General features: G+C 39.9%; 2 protein-coding genes, 1 long non-coding RNA gene and 1 pseudogene across 3 annotated transcripts in view; 2 read left to right on the forward strand and 2 right to left on the reverse strand.

Moving 5' to 3' along the window:
• Positions 1-17,298, reverse strand: part of LOC140947764 (lysosome membrane protein 2-like) — a 63,608-nt gene that overhangs the window by 2,812 nt on the left and 43,498 nt on the right. The gene's annotated exons all lie outside the window — the stretch shown is intronic.
• Positions 1,525-4,846, forward strand: LOC140948587 (contactin-5-like; annotated as a pseudogene).
• LOC140947184 (uncharacterized) lies at positions 7,788-10,896 on the reverse strand. Its single transcript, XR_012166926.1, has 3 exons — positions 10,802-10,896; positions 9,700-9,959; positions 7,788-7,802 (listed from the first exon to the last, which is right to left on the reverse strand). It is a non-coding gene; the product is annotated as an uncharacterized lncRNA (long non-coding RNA).
• On the forward strand, positions 12,395-15,670 carry LOC140948346 (uncharacterized). Its single transcript, XM_073397579.1, has 2 exons — positions 12,395-12,986; positions 14,461-15,670. Exons 1-2 carry the CDS (start codon positions 12,521-12,523, stop codon positions 15,609-15,611), a joined length of 1,617 nt encoding a protein of 538 aa, XP_073253680.1. The 5' UTR covers positions 12,395-12,520; the 3' UTR covers positions 15,612-15,670.

Consider the following 17,298-nt stretch of genomic DNA (forward strand, 5'->3'; position numbering starts at 1 on the left):
CAGGCGCATTAGCGTATCAGTATCAAGTCCGACATTTTGTGATTTTGTAATGTTTCAGTATTTTCAAAGACGTGACCTGTCTTACTCCTTATCTTGGTTTGTTTCTTTTTCACTCAAAATCTCCTATTACAGGTAGATCATGTTACCTTCAAGGAATGTTTCGTCTGTTTGTAGATTATGCAGTTGTCCATCCGTAAACAGGGTGAAAATCACGCTCTCTTTAAGGGGAAAGCAAACAAACTAACTCGGTTTGAAGATAGACATATTTTCCTTCGAAATGGTTTCAAATGCAATAAATACACCAATTCATTTCTTTTCCCTTTGCTAGATATATCAAGCTCTGTTTCATGTTAGCTATAACCTTTTCATCGTGAGTTCATGCAAAATAGTTGACTGGAGAAATCTGGAAGGCCTGATTGAAATAGATCTTTAGGAAAAGGGGTGGGGAGATGGGCGTACTGTATTACTACTCTATGACGGTCGTTCATCCAATGATTTCACGTGGAGATTATTGTCTCTTTCTGTGATCATTTGTTAAACCAGTGCTTTGTAAATATAGTAACAAACAATAAGCATTCTTTTCAAGCTATCTTTTTAGGATAAAGATCAACCTATCGGCATGCGGAAAAAGCCGTAAAGGAACTAAATGAAAATTCCCATTAAGCGAAACTGTGTTACAAAGGCTTATACACTCATTACATTTCTCAATGACCGTCCATGCCGTGTCAACAATCTTTAACTAGAATGGAGACGACAAAGGTTCGTTCTAATTCAAAAACTGTATCAGTTTCAATGTTACAAAGTATCTCTATTTTTATTTGCTTCGTGGCTCTGATTCACGTCGAGTTGGAGTTGCACGCACATCGAGACACCATCAGAGTTTTGACTTCTCAACACAAAGGAGAAAATCCCGTGCTAAGAAACACTGTAAATGATGAAACGAGTCATTCTACGCTTACGGAGACACACAATGACGTGGCGGAAGGTCTGTATATGTCCCCATTGAGACTATTGAAATATCCCTTCTTCTGATCACTTAGATAGTTCTTTCATAGCCCTATTCTGAATTGACTCACGTTGAATAGGACAGGGGCACACATTTTTTTAAAAAACTTTTAAAGCACATTGGTATAGTATAGCTATTACTAAACGAGGATCGTGCAATCCCTAGACTCAGAGACCAAAACTTCACTGACTTCGGTAGCACAAAACAAACCGGCAACGACATTATGAGGTTGTACGTTAAGGAAGTTGTGACAAGTCCAGGTACATAGTATGCTCAGGATTTTAAGGATTTGTCGATTAAAATCGCTCCATAGTTTGCGAAAAACCAACTCAAAGCCGATGATTTCCTCCTTGGCTTGTTTATGTGCGCCCATAACACCCTCGGGTATATTTCCTTCACCTACTTAAGCAAGAACGGCCTTCTTACTTTTTCTTATCCAATCATACTGAGTCAAAATCTCTTGCAGAGAAATACACTCGTCAGAAACGTAATGTAAGGAGTTCGAACAAGGGATCAAATGACAGCAAAATGATCAGTCGTGATGAAATCAAGAAAGAAGTGCAACGTGTTCTTAGTAACCTGGCCTGTAAAGTACGTTGCCCAAAAAACACCAGGGGAAGACGAGGGAGGCCTGGTGAAAGAGGTCCACCCGGGCCTCAGGGACCTCCAGGCCCTCAAGGCGATCCGGGCCCTCAAGGTCCAAAGGGCGATCCTGGTAAAACCATCTCAGCTCCTTCTATCGTATCACCTCCAACGCCCACCGTGGTTAATGAAAGCGATGTAGCCTCATTTCAGTGCAAGGCTAGAGGAAATCCCAAGCCTCAGATCACGTGGCTTAAACAGAACTCTAGTCTTCCTGCTAACAAAACGAATCGTGCAGTCACGTGGTACCCTGATGATAAGGGATGTGACGCCACAAGATGGCGGAATGTACACGTGCCAAGCGAAGAATTTACTCGGAGTTGTAACATCGTCAGCCATGTTAACTGTTCAAGGTAAATAAGTCTGATTTTAGCTCCTGTCCGACAAAAGATTCGCGCATAGGAACTTGTTTGCATTTAAGAGATGTTCTCTCGCCATTGCAGAAACATTTCGTTACTTTGTAAGGCCAATTACATCCGCGTACTTCGGTAAAGGAAGATTTGAGAAACGAAACATATGCCTTAGTATTCTCTTAGTAAGCAGTGGGTCCACTCAGACTGAAGTCCTTGCAACAAGTTGCTTAAAGTTTAAAGCTATGTTGCCCCTCTGGGGGTTTACGAGCAACTCGCCCGCTAGTGCAGAGGTACCATTGGGTATCTGACTTTACATATTGGTGTTCTTTATTCTTCACAGCAACTCATACTGCTTCCTATTACCGCATCACATAACGACTACTGCTCAACAACTACCTGCACACCAATCAACTACCAATCGACCCCCTAAATACTTAAATAACTTGAATGTAGGTACGTTTGGGCTTGCTGACCATGAGAATTAGAAACGCTTTTCCTAATGAGTTAACGAATTTCCTGTTGATAACCAACGTGGAATAAGCAAACCTATAAGGTTAATAATGTCAAGTACAAGAAAACCAATGCAAGCCTGACAGCTAAACCCATGAGGCTCTACTTTACTCCAAAACAGGAACTCCGTGAGATGTAGGTAACAATCAAGGTCAACGATGGTTCCAAAACGTGCCCACTTCAAGGACTGACACTCAAATTTAATAAGTGAAATTCATGTTGAAAAACTACTTAATAGAATTTAAAAACCTGTCGATACAAATACGGATTAACCTTGATCTACAAACTGACCATAACAAAACTCTCTAGGAACGAGTGAAACGTCAAGTGTGAAAATGAAATAAACCAAAAATTACCCACAAAATACTTCACAACAATACGTTCAACTACAATCGAACCTCCCGTAAGTGACCACCCAAAATGCGTAGACTGTTCACTTAACAATAATAGGCTGATTTAGCAACAGAACGGGGACGTCAGTTGACAACGAAGCGCAAATCAAACAACTGGCTTGACAAATGGCAGAGGGGCAAATTGGGCACCGGAAGTCGTGTTTAGTCCTTTTCGAGCACTTTCCCGTCGCCGACTGACGTTCCCGTCCTGTTGCTAAATCAGCCAACCACAGGGGGTCTCCTACGGGAGGGTCTCTTACAAGAAGAGGCTCACTCATATCTACTCATACAGATACTTAATTGCATGCACTTTCGAAGTTACGATTGTAGTTCCATGCATGTTGTCACTAAAAAGTCATCGTATACTGTATAGGTAACATTATAGTCCATAAAGCGAACGCAGAGATCGGACCATGCGTCAAATGGTGGCTTACGAGATGTTAAGCCAATCGAAAATTATCAAACAGTCAGCCCTGAAATGTGGTACCAGTCGTTTACCGAAGGTGGTTGTTTACGAGAGGTTTCAACTGTAATTAAGGCCTTGACAAGGAAACTTTTGGCGTTTTAGATTGTAGCTTATTAAAGGTGGTCGTTTATGACAGATAGTCACACATGAAGAATCGAGCTCGTTTTTTACTTATCGTAACATATAACTGTTGTTTGTTTGCATTATACAGTTGCTGCCCTAATCACTCAAAAGCCCTCGTCTATCATTGTTGAAGAAGGACAAAATGTAACTCTAGTTTGCAAAGCTACTGGTCAGCCGACACCAACAGTAATGTGGCGCAAAGCGTTTGGTCACGTGTCTAAAGCGAATATTGTGGTGGCAGGTTGGAATATGACCATACTAAGCGTTACGAAAGCAGACGGTGGGGCTTACGCATGCTCGGTAAAGAACCTTCTCAGCCAAGATTCTGCTGTCGCATTACTGACAGTCATCGACAGGCTCGAATTCGTTTTGGCTCCTCCTCCGACAGTTATTGCAAAAGAGAGCAGCGACATAATATTAAACTGTGCAGCCCACGGCAAAAAAAATATTCTTTGGGAAAGACAGAGCCAAGCAATTCCTAAAAATCACGCCATATTTTCAAATGGGACATTGCTTTTGAGGATGTTTTCTGTAAATGACGCCGGAACTTACAAATGCGTAGCGAAAAACTACCACCGTTCTATAGAAGCAACGTCTGTTGTTAAAGTGCTAAGCTTAAAACCCAAAACCTGCAGTGAGATAAGATCTAAACACCCTGGAAGCTCTTCTGGTAATTACATTATTGACACAGATGGAACAGGCGGCGTGACTCCATTCAGTGTATATTGTGACATGAGTGACAAAGCCGGAGTTGGCGTGACGGTCGTTAGTCACGATAGTGAGAGTAGGACCCATGTTGGTAACATTCCTGGATGTAAAAGCGCCGGATGTTACCGTAAAGATGTTAGTTACATAGGAGTTACTACCGCCCAACTGGCAGCACTTTCTCGAGTTTCACAAAACTGCGAACAGTTCATCAAGTATGAGTGCAACCCCAGCTCACCATTTATTGAGGATGACTATGCTTGGTGGGTGTCACGTGATGGAACAAGAATGGACTACTGGGGTGGAGCTACTGGCTACAAAAAAATGTGCGCATGCGGAGTAACAAACTCTTGTTCCAATGGTAGGAATTGCAACTGCCCAACCCGCAGTGGCTGGAGTGAGGACAGTGGTCTGCTCACAGACAAGGCCGCTCTTCCCGTGACACAAATCAGACTGGGAGACTTAAACGGTTCACACGAGGAAGGTTATCACACTTTAGGGAAACTCAAATGTTATGGACATACTTAGCGAGTCGGTCCAGTGCGAAACAGTTTTCAACTAGGGGCGCTGTATGTTTAGTCCTATTTGCAATTTATCTGCTGATTTAAACGTTCTTTCAGGCGCAGTGTTTTTGCATCCTATGAAAAAAAGGAACATATATTTGAATTGAAGCAGAGTAGAGTAGCGCACTCAGGTTTGATAAAAATACTTAGTGTGATAATATACTTTAACGCAAGGAATTAAAAAGCCCAAGAGCCAGTCCTCTTCTTCCGTGAGGACTGGAACAAATTTGTGGATCTTTTGTTTTAGAGACTATCTTTATGCCTTTCGAAAGACTCTTTGTCCTGTGAGACTGGCTCATTAGATCATTAAGTTGTATTTTATTCAAATTTATATTTCTATACCTTTATTAAAAACTTTACCCCATATGCGCTTTTCACGTATTTTACTTTCCACCAATTTTTTCATATACTTAACTTGATGCGGAATATTTTTCTTATTTCTAATAATGCCGTTGATCTATCGGCAAAAGCTCGGAATATAATCGTCAAGTTTAATTACAACAGTTTAATGCCTCATTCGAAAAATATTTTGATTTCTAATGTTTATAGTTTTGATGTAATAGAATTTACCATTAAAGACAGAAAGAGCCAACGTATTGCTTAATTTACTAACACGACTTCAGGCCATGTTTTTGTTGAATAAAAGTGAAAACGTAGTTTGATGTGCCTATATATGTTGTTTTAAACTTGGCTGAAAATTTATTAGCCATCCTTGCCTATAGCGAAATCAAGTTTAAGCCACTCAGTGCCTGTTTATATTGAGGTGAGGGACCCCAGATAGGTGAAGGGTAACATTTGGCGGGTCACCTCACCTATCATGTAAACGTGCTCAAATTAAAATGAGAGATTATATAAACAGGTGGGTTACCCTACCTAAGCGCATTATATCACCTACCTGGGGTCCCCCACCTCCATGTATACAGGCCCTTAACTTATTTAACAAACTGCAAGATTCGCCTCGTTGGCACTTGCCAAAAGATTCCCATGGTGTATTTACCTCAGTTTTCATAAACGTTCGAATGCCCGATTGAGTTCTTGATTCTCAAGCTCGACACATAAAAGAAAGATTAGATTAAAAATTAATTTCAGAAAGAAATTAAACAATTGTACTTTTGCTTGATGTGACTGATCAATATTACTAATTAAGCAACAGAAAACGTTTTCCGTGTTTGCATAGCCTGATATAAACACGAGAGGGGTTGGGAGAATTCGAGACAGTCATGCAAACCTGAGACGACGTCGAGGGTTTGCATAACTGTCGAGAATTCTCCCAACGCCTCGAGTGTTTATATCAGGCTAAGCAAACTCAGGAAAAAAGTTTTCTTTTGCTTTTATAAAATAACTTTCCCGCGAAAAAACGCAAAATTCTTTGTATGGCACTGATTAAAAGAGAAATTCTTGCCAGTCGCAAAGTCTTATTCGTGCTTGCGTGATTAGCGCGCGAAAAGCAAAACATCTTGACGCCACAACCATGTCTACATACTCTCATGCAAAAACTCCTCTCGACCAATCAGAGCGAGCGTGCTTTCTTAGTTATTTTATAATATAGCGCACGATGATGTCATTTTACTACTATTTTATACTACGACCAGAATCCTTCAGGGTTTTGCCTTCTTGTGCGAATAGGGGCTTTTGTTTTTTAATCCTCACTGGGATTAACAAATTTAAATATGAAAGGAAAAAGCAAAGGGATTCTGGTCATAGTAATAAAATGACGCCAGCGGGCAAATGGCCTATTCTTGAGCAACCAGTGACATTATTACGTAGATTCTTAAGTCATGAAACGGAGGCACGAGGCTTCTCTACTCAATGTACGAAAAAAGGGTGAAAAAACATGGTTCTAGCTAATATTAATTATGCATTATTCATTTACGCTGCGTCCGATTCCGATCTTACACCTGTGCAATGTTTCTTGGGGACTGCTGTTTTAAAAGGAAATACACGTCTAAGCGTGTAAGTGTATATGATAACTTAGAGAGGCAAGATCGCAAAATTTTTAGAAAAGTAGTTCCAAACTCTATAGGACATCCATTCTTATCTTATGAAAAGAAACTTATTTTTAACCTAAGATTAATACTATGCGTCTTAAATACTCTTTCATTAACCATTTCATTTCATTTCCGCAGTTCATATATGATTTATTTCTTATATCATTAACACTCACTTCTTTCAAGGGAACATATGAACCCACAATTGACCTGCTTCCAACGTCAGTGCCTTCATAGCTCAGTTGGTAGAGCATCACACTGGTATCGCGAGGTCACGGGTTCAAACCCCGTTGAAGTCCTGAATTTTTTTCGCAACTGCATAAATTGCGTTCACTGCGACGATCATTTCTTCATTTTCATTAGCCATTTAGTTTTTTAATACTGACGAGTTAGCTTTGTAATATACTAGATTTGAATTCTTACTTTTTACCATTTCATACTTGTTGCCAGATGTAAAATTTCTTGATTAAATACGCTTGAAACAAATGATATGTATTTTTGACGTTTGACTAATACTTTATTATTATTATTATTATTATTATTATTATTATTATTATTATTATTATTATTATCATTAATATTAAATACAAGCACTGATGGTTTATTTGTGTTTCATAGTACATTTGTAGTCAAATAAAAAACATTTCGCACCTTTGATGAAGGACATACTTCTCAGCCAGGTTAAACTAAACGATGGGTTCCTTCCTTTTTTAAAGATAACAGGGAGAAAGCAAGATCTCAGTCTACCTGCCACAGACGATTGTACATGAACGTTCGACTTAATTACCAAAGTTCTTCACTACATACCCTCCATTAATGGGTCTCCTTTCCTCACTGTTGCCAACCTAAAAAAAGTAACGAACAACGTTTAGACAACTTAACATAGAAGACCGTACTAAGAACAGTTCCTTCTGTAGCAAGTGTCAAAACGTGCGGTAATTTATACTTGGGTTTAATCAACACAACTTTGAGCGATGACAGCATGAGATAAAAACCTCTCCTGCTACTAAAGTGCTCGCAACGTGATATCAAAAACTGCAAAGTTACACACATACTTAAGGTGACTCGACCCAGTTTTTTTGGGGGGGTACCATCCTACTTTGAAGCTCTCTGGTATCCCCACCTTTACTTTTATCGTAAGTCTAACACATAGAATGGATAACATATAGATCAATCTACAATATAACATAAAATTTTTGGCGATCGGGGTAAATGTCACGTGGTTATAATGCCACGCCCCTTTGAGGTCTGAGTCGAAAATCTGCTGTTGCAGGCATTGTTTCGTGAAAATCTCTCGGCTACACATAGTGCGCATTAGTGCCTTACGCTGAACAGAGTTTCACCAAAATCGCAAAGACCCAATTCGAGAAATTCAGCGGTTTCCAAATTTAGGTCATAATTTATGCGAAAATGATAAGCAAACTTTACACGGATTATATCTAATAAACTATGAGATTCATCTCTATATTTTGGGCATCGTTATAACAGACGGGTCCTTGCAAGTCAGCAAAACGCTTTAGGGCCTTGTAAATGCGCGCGATTTCGAGCAAAGCAAACATATAGAAATTATAGTTTTCGCTATTTGTTGACGTTTGTCAGCGTTTAAGAGTCCTTCTCACGAAAAAAGCATTTTCTTAAAAATTCGTAGTTTTTTTTCCTTCAAATTTTTTCAGGGCCACAATTGATTAACTAACTACCCGGACTCTGAATTTCATGGTCATTGAAAAACTGTGACATTATCTTCTATAAGCCCAAACTTGAGTAAACATTGAAGATTTTTAGCGTTTTGGCTGAGTTTGTGCTTTGGGAGTTGTCTATTGTTTCTAGTCTGTCATTATACAGCATTCTTGTTCAGCACGCGTGCAAAGACCGCGCTTGGCTGACTTCCGAATGCTCACCGAGATATAATAATTTTGGCACAGTGAGACAGGCCATCGCGTGATACATAGAGGTTTAAGTCACAATTTTAAATCAATTCTCGTGCTTCTTGTGCCTTTGCAAAAAAAATCAAGAAGTGCTGCACACTAAATCTACTTACTATTAAAAAAATATCATTTTTTCATAGGTTTAATGCAAGCCAATAATTAAACCAAGTCGTGACGGGAATATCTCGGTGAGCATTCGGAAGTCAGCCAAGCGTGGTCATTGCACGCGTGCTGAACAAGAATGCTGTATAATGATAGACTAGAAACAATAGACAACTCCCAAAGCACAAACTCAGCCAAAACGCTAAAAATCTTCAATGTTTACTTAAGTTTGGGCTTATAGAAGATAATGTCACAGTTTTTCAATGACCATGAAATTCAGAGTCCGGGTAGTTAGTTAATCAATTGTGGCCCTGAAAAAATTTGAAGGAAAAAAAACTACGAATTTTTAAGAAAATGCTTTTTTCGTGAGAAGGACTCTTAAACGCTGACAAACGTCAACAAATAGCGAAAACTATAATTTCTATATGTTTGCTTTGCTCGAAATCGCGCGCATTTACAAGGCCCTAAAGCGTTTTGCTGACTTGCAAGGACCCGTCTGTTATAACGATGCCCAAAATATAGAGATGAATCTCATAGTTTATTAGATATAATCCGTGTAAAGTTTGCTTATCATTTTCGCATAAATTATGACCTAAATTTGGAAACCGCTGAATTTCTCGAATTGGGTCTTTGCGATTTTGGTGAAACTCTGTTCAGCGCAAGGCACTAATGCGCGCTATGTGTAGCCGAGAAATTTTCACGAAAAAATGCCTGCAACAGCAGATTTTCGACTCAGACCTCAAAGGGGCGTGGCATTATAACCACGTGACATTTACCCCGATCGCCAAAAATTTGACGTTATATTGTAGATTGATCTATATGTTATCCATTCTATGTGTTAGACTTACGATAAAAGTAAAGGTGGGGATACCAGAGAGCTTCAAAGTAGGATGGTACCCCCCCAAAAAAACTGGGTCGAGTCACCTTAAGAGACAAAGAACATCTCCACGAACCACCCCTTTGAAATTGGAGTCCTTCCATTCCGGGATACAGGTTAGGGTTTACTGATCAATTAGACTCACCTCAAAACCTTTTTTCTTTGAAAGTATCACCAAGACTATGGCTACAATGATTAACAGGCAACCCAAGGCTATGAGAAGATACTCAATCGCATATGCTATTGTAATCGCGCGGTAAACTTTATCTTTGAACTCTGTTGCTTTCTCATCACTGATCATTGCAGTCTGGAAACACAAAACACATGGACGTCAGTAATAGCTATTCCCCTTGAATATATGAGATAAATAGTCATCTGTATGCTTGCTACACACTGGCAAGCCTGCGATCAAGCTCCTTATTCAAGCGCAAATAGACTGGTAGCTCGCGTATGGCACCGAGCGCTTGTGAGCCCGCACACACAAAAAATAAGGTCGGCAATTCCGCACTTCAGAGACCATAAGGGGAAAAGGTACAAGCTTTCGGCATCGCAACGATTTCTGGAATCGTTTGGATGGAAAAACGTTACTTACGATCGACCAGTCATAACGAAGGCTTGTTTAACAGGGATATCCCAAAAATCACTCTACCCAAAGCATGCACTGTTTCTTCCTATAGTTTCTGATGTGGGGAATCTCATACAAATTACTGTATTTGGTCAATTAGTGCCTTTTCCACTGGAAGACGGCCAGGTCCAGAGAATACTTGTTCGCAGGCTTCACACGAGCGGTTTACATATCACTTCTCATAAAAACACAATAATTATATCAGGGACCAAAATCTTAGGAATATAGTCAGCTCTCTCTTAACGGACACCTCTACAAGACGAACACCTCGCTGAAACGGACAGCTAGAGTTGACCCCTAGCTGACTTTCTTCACTCTTTTTAGTAGACTCTCTATGACACTGACATCTGAGACGGACACATGGGTGTCAGAGAAATTCGACTGTATGATGAATAAAGAGAAGGATCATCAAGGGCAAAATAAATTAAAAGGAATTCTGTTTATTACCACAAATTAAGTGTGAAAATTGGTTAAAATGGATAAACAAATATTCACTACTCCGCATGCAACTAACAGCAACCTACCTCAGCAGCGAACATAACTGGGAGAAACACGGGTTGAAATTTGCCAATCGTTTGCCTGTAAAAAGTGAAAGAAAATCATATCCTGAAGAGATTTCCCCATCAAACACAATATAAACTAACTGCCTTTTCAGCAAATTCAAAACAGTAAACTTGATCTCACCGCAGCACAATAATGCGGAAATAAGCTCTGACGGAAGTAACAATACAGGCGCATTAACGTATCAGTATCAAGTCCGACATTTTGTGATTTTGTAATGTTTCAGTATTTTCAAAGACGTGACCTGTCTTACTCCTTATCTTGGTTTGTTTCTTTTTCACTCAAAATCTCCTATTACAGGTAGATCATGTTACCTTCAAGGAATGCTTCGTCTGTTTGTAGATTATGCAGTTATCCATCCGTAAACAGGGTGAAAATCACGCTCTCTTTAAGGGGAAAGCAAACAAACTAACTCGGTTTGAAGATAGACATATTTTCCTTCGAAATGGTTTCAAATGCAATAAATACACCAATTCATTTCTTTTTCCTTTGCTAGATATATCAAGCTCTGTTTCATGTTAGCTATAACCTTTTCATCGTGAGTTCATGCAAAATAGTTGACTGGAGAAATCCGGAAGGCCTGATTGAAATAGATCTTTAGGAAAAGGGGTGGGGAGATGGGCGTACTGTATTACTACTCTATGACGGTCGTTCATCCAATGATTTCACAAGGAGATTATTGTCTCTTTCTGCGATCATTTGTTAAAACAGTACTTTGTAAATATAGTAACAAACAATAAGCATTCTTTTCCAAGCTATCTTTTTAGGATAAAGATCAACCTATCGGAACGCGGAAAAAGCCCTAAAGGAACTAAATGAAACTTCCCATTAAGCGAAACTGCGTTAAAAAGGCTTATGCAATCAGTACATGTCTCAATGACCGTCCATGCTGTGTCAACAATCTTTAACTAGAATGGAGACGACAAAGGTTCGTTCTAATTCAAAAACTGTATCAGTTTCAATGTTACAAAGTCTCTCTATTTTTATTTGCTTCGTGGCTCTGATTCACGTCGAGTTGGAGCTGCACGCACATCGAGACATCATCAGAGTTTTGACTTCTCAACACAAAGGAGAAAATCCCGTGCTAAGAAACACTGTAAATGATGAAACGAGTCATTCTACGCTTACGGAGACACACAATGACGTGGCGGAAGGTCTGTATATGTCCCCGTTGAGACTATTGAAATATCCCTTCTTCTGATTACTTAGATAGTTCTTTCATAGCCCTATTCTGAATTGACTCACGTTGAATAGGACAGGGGCACACATTTTTTAAAAAAAACTTTTAAAGCACATTGGTATAGTATAGCTATTACTAAACGAGGAGACCAAAACTTCACTGACTTCGGTAGCACAAAACAAACCGGCAACGACATTATGAGGTTGTACGTTAAGGAAGTTGTGACAAGTCCAGGTACATACTATGCTCAGGATTTTAAGGATTTGTCGATTAAAATCGCTCCATAGTTTGCGAAAAACCAACTCAAAGCCGATGATTTCCTCCTTGGCTTGTTTATGTGCGCCCATAACACCCTCGGGTATATTTCCTTCACCTACTTAAGCAAGAACGGCCTTCTTACTTTTTCTTATCCAATCATACTGAGTCAAAATCTCTTGCAGAGAAATACACTCGTCAGAAACGTAACATAGGGAGTTCGAAGAAGGGATCAAATGACAGCAAAATGATCAGTGGTGATGAAATCAAGAAAGAAGTGCAACGTGTTCTTAGTAACCTGGCCTGTAAAGTACGTTGCCCAAAAAACACCAGGGGAAGACGAGGGAGGCCTGGTGAAAGAGGTCCACCCGGGCCTCAGGGACCTCCCGGCCCTCAAGGCGATCCGGGCCCTCAAGGTCCAAAGGGCGATCCTGGTAAAACCATCTCAGCTCCTTCTATCGTATCACCTCCCACGCCCACCGTGGTTAATGAAACCGATGTAGCCTCATTTCAGTGCAAGGCTAGAGGAAATCCCAAGCCTCAGATCACGTGGCTGAAACAGAACTCCAGTCTTCCTGCTAACAAACGAATCGTACAGTCACGTGGTACCCTGATGATAAGGGATGTGACGCCACAAGATGGCGGAATGTACACGTGCCAAGCGAAGAATTTGCTCGGAGTTGTAACATCGTCAGCCATATTAACTGTTCAAGGTAAATAAGTCTGATTTTAGCCCCTGTCCGAGAAAAGATTCGCGGATAGGAACTTGTTTGCATTTAAGAGATGTTCTCTAAATCTAAATCTAGACTAAATCTAGTCTAATCTAATGTTTGGGACATCACGCCAACTCTCTCGCTATAGCAAAAAACATTTCGTCACTTTGTAAGGCCAATTACAACCGCGTACTTTGGTAAAGGAAGATTTGATAAACGAAACATATGCCTTAGTATTCTCTTAGTAAGCGGTGGGTCCACTCAGACTGAAGTCCTTGCAACAAGTTGCTTAAAGTTTAAACCTATGTTTCCCCCCTGGGGGTTTACGAGCAACTTGCCCGCTTAGTGCAGAGGTACCATTGGGTATCTGACTTTACATATTGGTGTTCTTTATTCTTCACAGCAGCTCATACTGCTTCCTATTACCGCATCACATAACGAATGCTGTTCAACTACTACCTGCCCACCAATCAACCACCAATCGACCCCCTACATACTTAAATAACTTGAATGCAGGTACGTTCGGGCTTGCTGACCATGAGAATTAGAAACGCTTTTTCCTAATGACTTAACGAATATCCTTGTTGGTAACCAAAGTGGAATCAGCAAACCTATAAGGTTAATAATGTCAAGTACAAGAAAACCAATGCAAGCGTGACAGCTAAACCCACGCGGCTGTGCTTTACACCAAAACAGGAACTCCGTGAAATGTAGGTAACAATCAAGGTCAACGATTGTTCCAAAACGTGCCCACTTCAACTGAACTGACACTCAAATTTAATAAGTGAAATTCATGTTGAAAAAATACTTAATAGAATTTAAAAACCTGTCGATACAAATACGGATTAACCTTGATCTACAAACTGGCCATAACAAAACTGTCTAGGGAGGAGTGAAACGTCAAGTGTGAACATGAAATAAACCAAAAATTACCCACAAAGTACTTCACAACAATACGTTCAACTATAATCGAACCTCCCGTAAGTGACCACCCAAAAAGCGTAGACTGTTCACTTAGAATAATCCACAGGGGGTCTCCTACGGGAGGGCCTCTTACAAGAAGAGGCTCACTCACATCTACTCATACAGATACTTAATTGCATGCAATTTCTAAGTTACGATTGTAGTTCCATGCATGTTGTCACTAAAAAGTCATCGTATATTGTATAGGTAACATTATAGTACATAAAGTGAACGCAGAGATAGGACCATGCGTCAAATGGTGGCTTAGGAGATGTTAAGCGTATCGAAAATGATTAAAACGTCAGCCCCGAAATGTCGTACCAGTCGTTTACCGGAGGTGGTTGTTTACGAGAGGTTTCAACTGTAATTAAGGCTTTGACAAGGAAACTTTTGGCGTTTTAGGTTGTAGCTTATTGAAGATGGTCGTTTATGACAGATGGTCACACTTGAAGATTCGAGCTCGTTTTTTACTTATCGTAACATATAACTGTTGTTTGTTTGTATTATACAGTTGCTGCCCTAATCACTCAAAAGCCCTCGTCTATCATTGTCGAAGAAGGACAAAATGTGACCCTGGTTTGCAAAGCTACTGGTCAGCCTACACCAACAATAATATGGCGCAAAGCATTTGGTCACGTGTCTAAAGCGAATATTGTGGTGGCAGTTTGGAATATGACCATACTCAGCGTTACAAAAGCAGATAGTGGGACTTACGCGTGCTCCGTAAAGAACCTTTTAAGCGAAGATTCTGCTGTTGCATTAGTGACAGTGATTGAAAGGCTCGAATTCGTTTTGGCTCCTCCCTCTACAGTTGTTGCAAAAGAGAGCAGCGACATAATATTAAACTGTGCAGCCCACGGCAAAAAAAATATCCTGTGGGAAAGACAGAGCCAAGCACTTCCTAAAAATCACGCCATTTTTTCCAATGGGACATTGCTTCTGAGGATGGTTTCTGTAAATGACGCCGGAACTTACAAATGCGTAGCGAAAAACTATCACCGCTCTATAGAAACAGTGTCTGTTGTTAAAGTGCTAAGTAGTAAGCCCAGGTCCTGTAGCGAGTTAAAATCGAGACGCCCTGGAAGCTCTTCTGGTAATTATATTATTGATCCTGATGGCAAAGGTGGCGTGACTCCATTTAGCGTGAATTGTGACATGAATGACAAGGGCGGAGTTGGCGTGACGATCTTTAGTCACGACAGTGAGAGCAGAACCTATGTTAATCAAATTCCTGGATGTAGCTACAACGGATGTTATCGTAAAGATGTGACTTACTCAGGAGTTACTACCCATCAACTGGCGGCGCTTACTCAAGTCTCGCGAAACTGTGAACAGTTCATCAAGTATGAGTGCACAGCTGCCTCAGGGTTTCTAGAGAGTGGTTTGGCCTGGTGGGTCTCACGTGACGGAACAAAGATGAACTACTGGGGTGGAGCTACTGGCTATAACAACATGTGCGCATGCGGAGTAACAAATTCTTGTTCCGGTGGTAGTGGTAGGAAGTGCAACTGCCCACCCAGGGGAGGTTGGAGCGAGGACAGTGGCTTGTTAAAAGATAAGTCCACTCTTCCTGTGACACAAATCAGACTAGGAGACTTGGACGGTTCACACGAACAAGGTTATCACACATTAGGAAAACTCAAATGTTATGGACAGGGATAGCTGATTATTATGCGTTGAATAATTATGAGGGTCCCATGATAAGCTCGAGTCTTGCACGTACACCGTAAAACTTTTAAAAGTGCACCTTACCCGACTGTCAGTAGCAACTCTCGTAAATTACACTGTCAATGAAGGTTCTTTTTCTTTATATTTAAGTGATCTCTGCTTAGAGTATTTTAGCATTTATGATAGCCGGAGTGTTTCCATTAATCTGTCCAATAATCTTTTTTTAAAATCATTAAATCCTTACTCTAAATAATACCTAATTATTTACTAGGATACGATTAGAACATGCCATAAGATATCATTAATGTTGTCAGATTGCTCGAATCGCTCCCCGACTGGTAGTCTGTCGTTCTTTTCGTGGAACATCAATGGGATCTTTGCTAAACCCCTTGGTGAAAAATTGCAAAATAATGAATGTTTGAATTTGATATGTCAATTTGATTTCGTAATTCTTTGTGAGACCTGGAAGGAAGACGATTATCGACGTAACAGGATATCGATCGGTAGATTCAGGTACCTCAAAATTAGGAAACAATGGTCGCAACTCAGGAGGAGTTGCTTTACTCTACAAAAACGAACTCCATAATTAGGTATCAATAGAATAAATTACTCCGAACTTTCTGTGGTTCAAAATCAGCAAACAGTACGTAAAAACCTCAAAAGATATTTATGTTTGTGGCGTCTATATTCCGCCTAAAGGCTCAAAATACTTTCTCCCTGAAATGTTTGAAGATCTTGAAAACGACATTGAAACTTTTTACTCTCAAGGATCGATTCTTCTTATGGGTGACTTTAAATTCTAGAACAGGAAAATATTCCGATTGTGTAAGCCAAGAAGGAAACACCATGATTACCAATGATCAGTCCCATCTTTCTTCAGGTTCCACTCATAGAAATAGTTTTGACAACAACATTAACAATCACGGCAAACGCCTTCTTGAAATCTGCAGAAGCGCAGATCTTAGAATACTTAACGGTAGAGTTAGTGGAGACTCCTTAGGAAGAGCCACATTTCATGGAAAGGCTGGAATAAGTGTCGTTGATTATGCCATATGTGATCAAACGTTATTTTCACACATACTAAACTTTATTGTTAAAGAGCCCACGTATTTATCGGATCATAGTCCACTGGTGACCTGGTTATGTACTGACACCGATATTCGTAATCAAGATACTTCCCCAGAGAGTGATACTTTAACACGATTACCAAAACAATTTATGTGGGAAAGTGACTCTACACCAAAATTCAAAGCAGCTCTTCAATCTCCAAATTTGCAAATGATAATTCAAGAATATTTAAGTGACATCAATTCAGCTAAAAATGTTAACACTTCCGCGGAAAAGGTAGAAAATATTCTTATCCCAACGGCAAAACGGTGCCTAAAGATAACAACGACGAGACGACGTAAACGCACCTATTCACGCTCAAATAAAAAATGGTTCGATAAGGAATGTCGCTTAAAAAGATACGAATTAAGGAAATTGTCAAATGAAAAACACAGAGATCCCTTAAATACCACTCTACGTGAAAAATATCATATTGTTTACAGCAGTATAAGAAATTACTCGCACATAAAAGAAATGAATATTACAACAATAAACTTTCAGAATTAGAGGATATAACGTATAATTTGGATACTAAAAAATTTGGAATTGCTTCAAATCAATGGTGACACTATAA

Source organism: Porites lutea, chromosome 9 (genome assembly GCF_958299795.1).
Source record: "Porites lutea chromosome 9, jaPorLute2.1, whole genome shotgun sequence".
NCBI classification, from domain to species: domain Eukaryota; kingdom Metazoa; phylum Cnidaria; class Anthozoa; order Scleractinia; family Poritidae; genus Porites; species Porites lutea.

Excerpts from the sequence above, each read along its gene's own strand:
- LOC140948346 (XM_073397579.1), top strand. The coding sequence starts at position 12,521 with ATGATCAGTGGTGATGAAATCAAGAAAGAAGTGCAACGTGTTCTTAGT. Across the intron at positions 12,987-14,460 it reads AGCCATATTAACTGTTCAAG|TTGCTGCCCTAATCACTCAA; the intron begins GTAAATAAGTCT and ends TGTATTATACAG.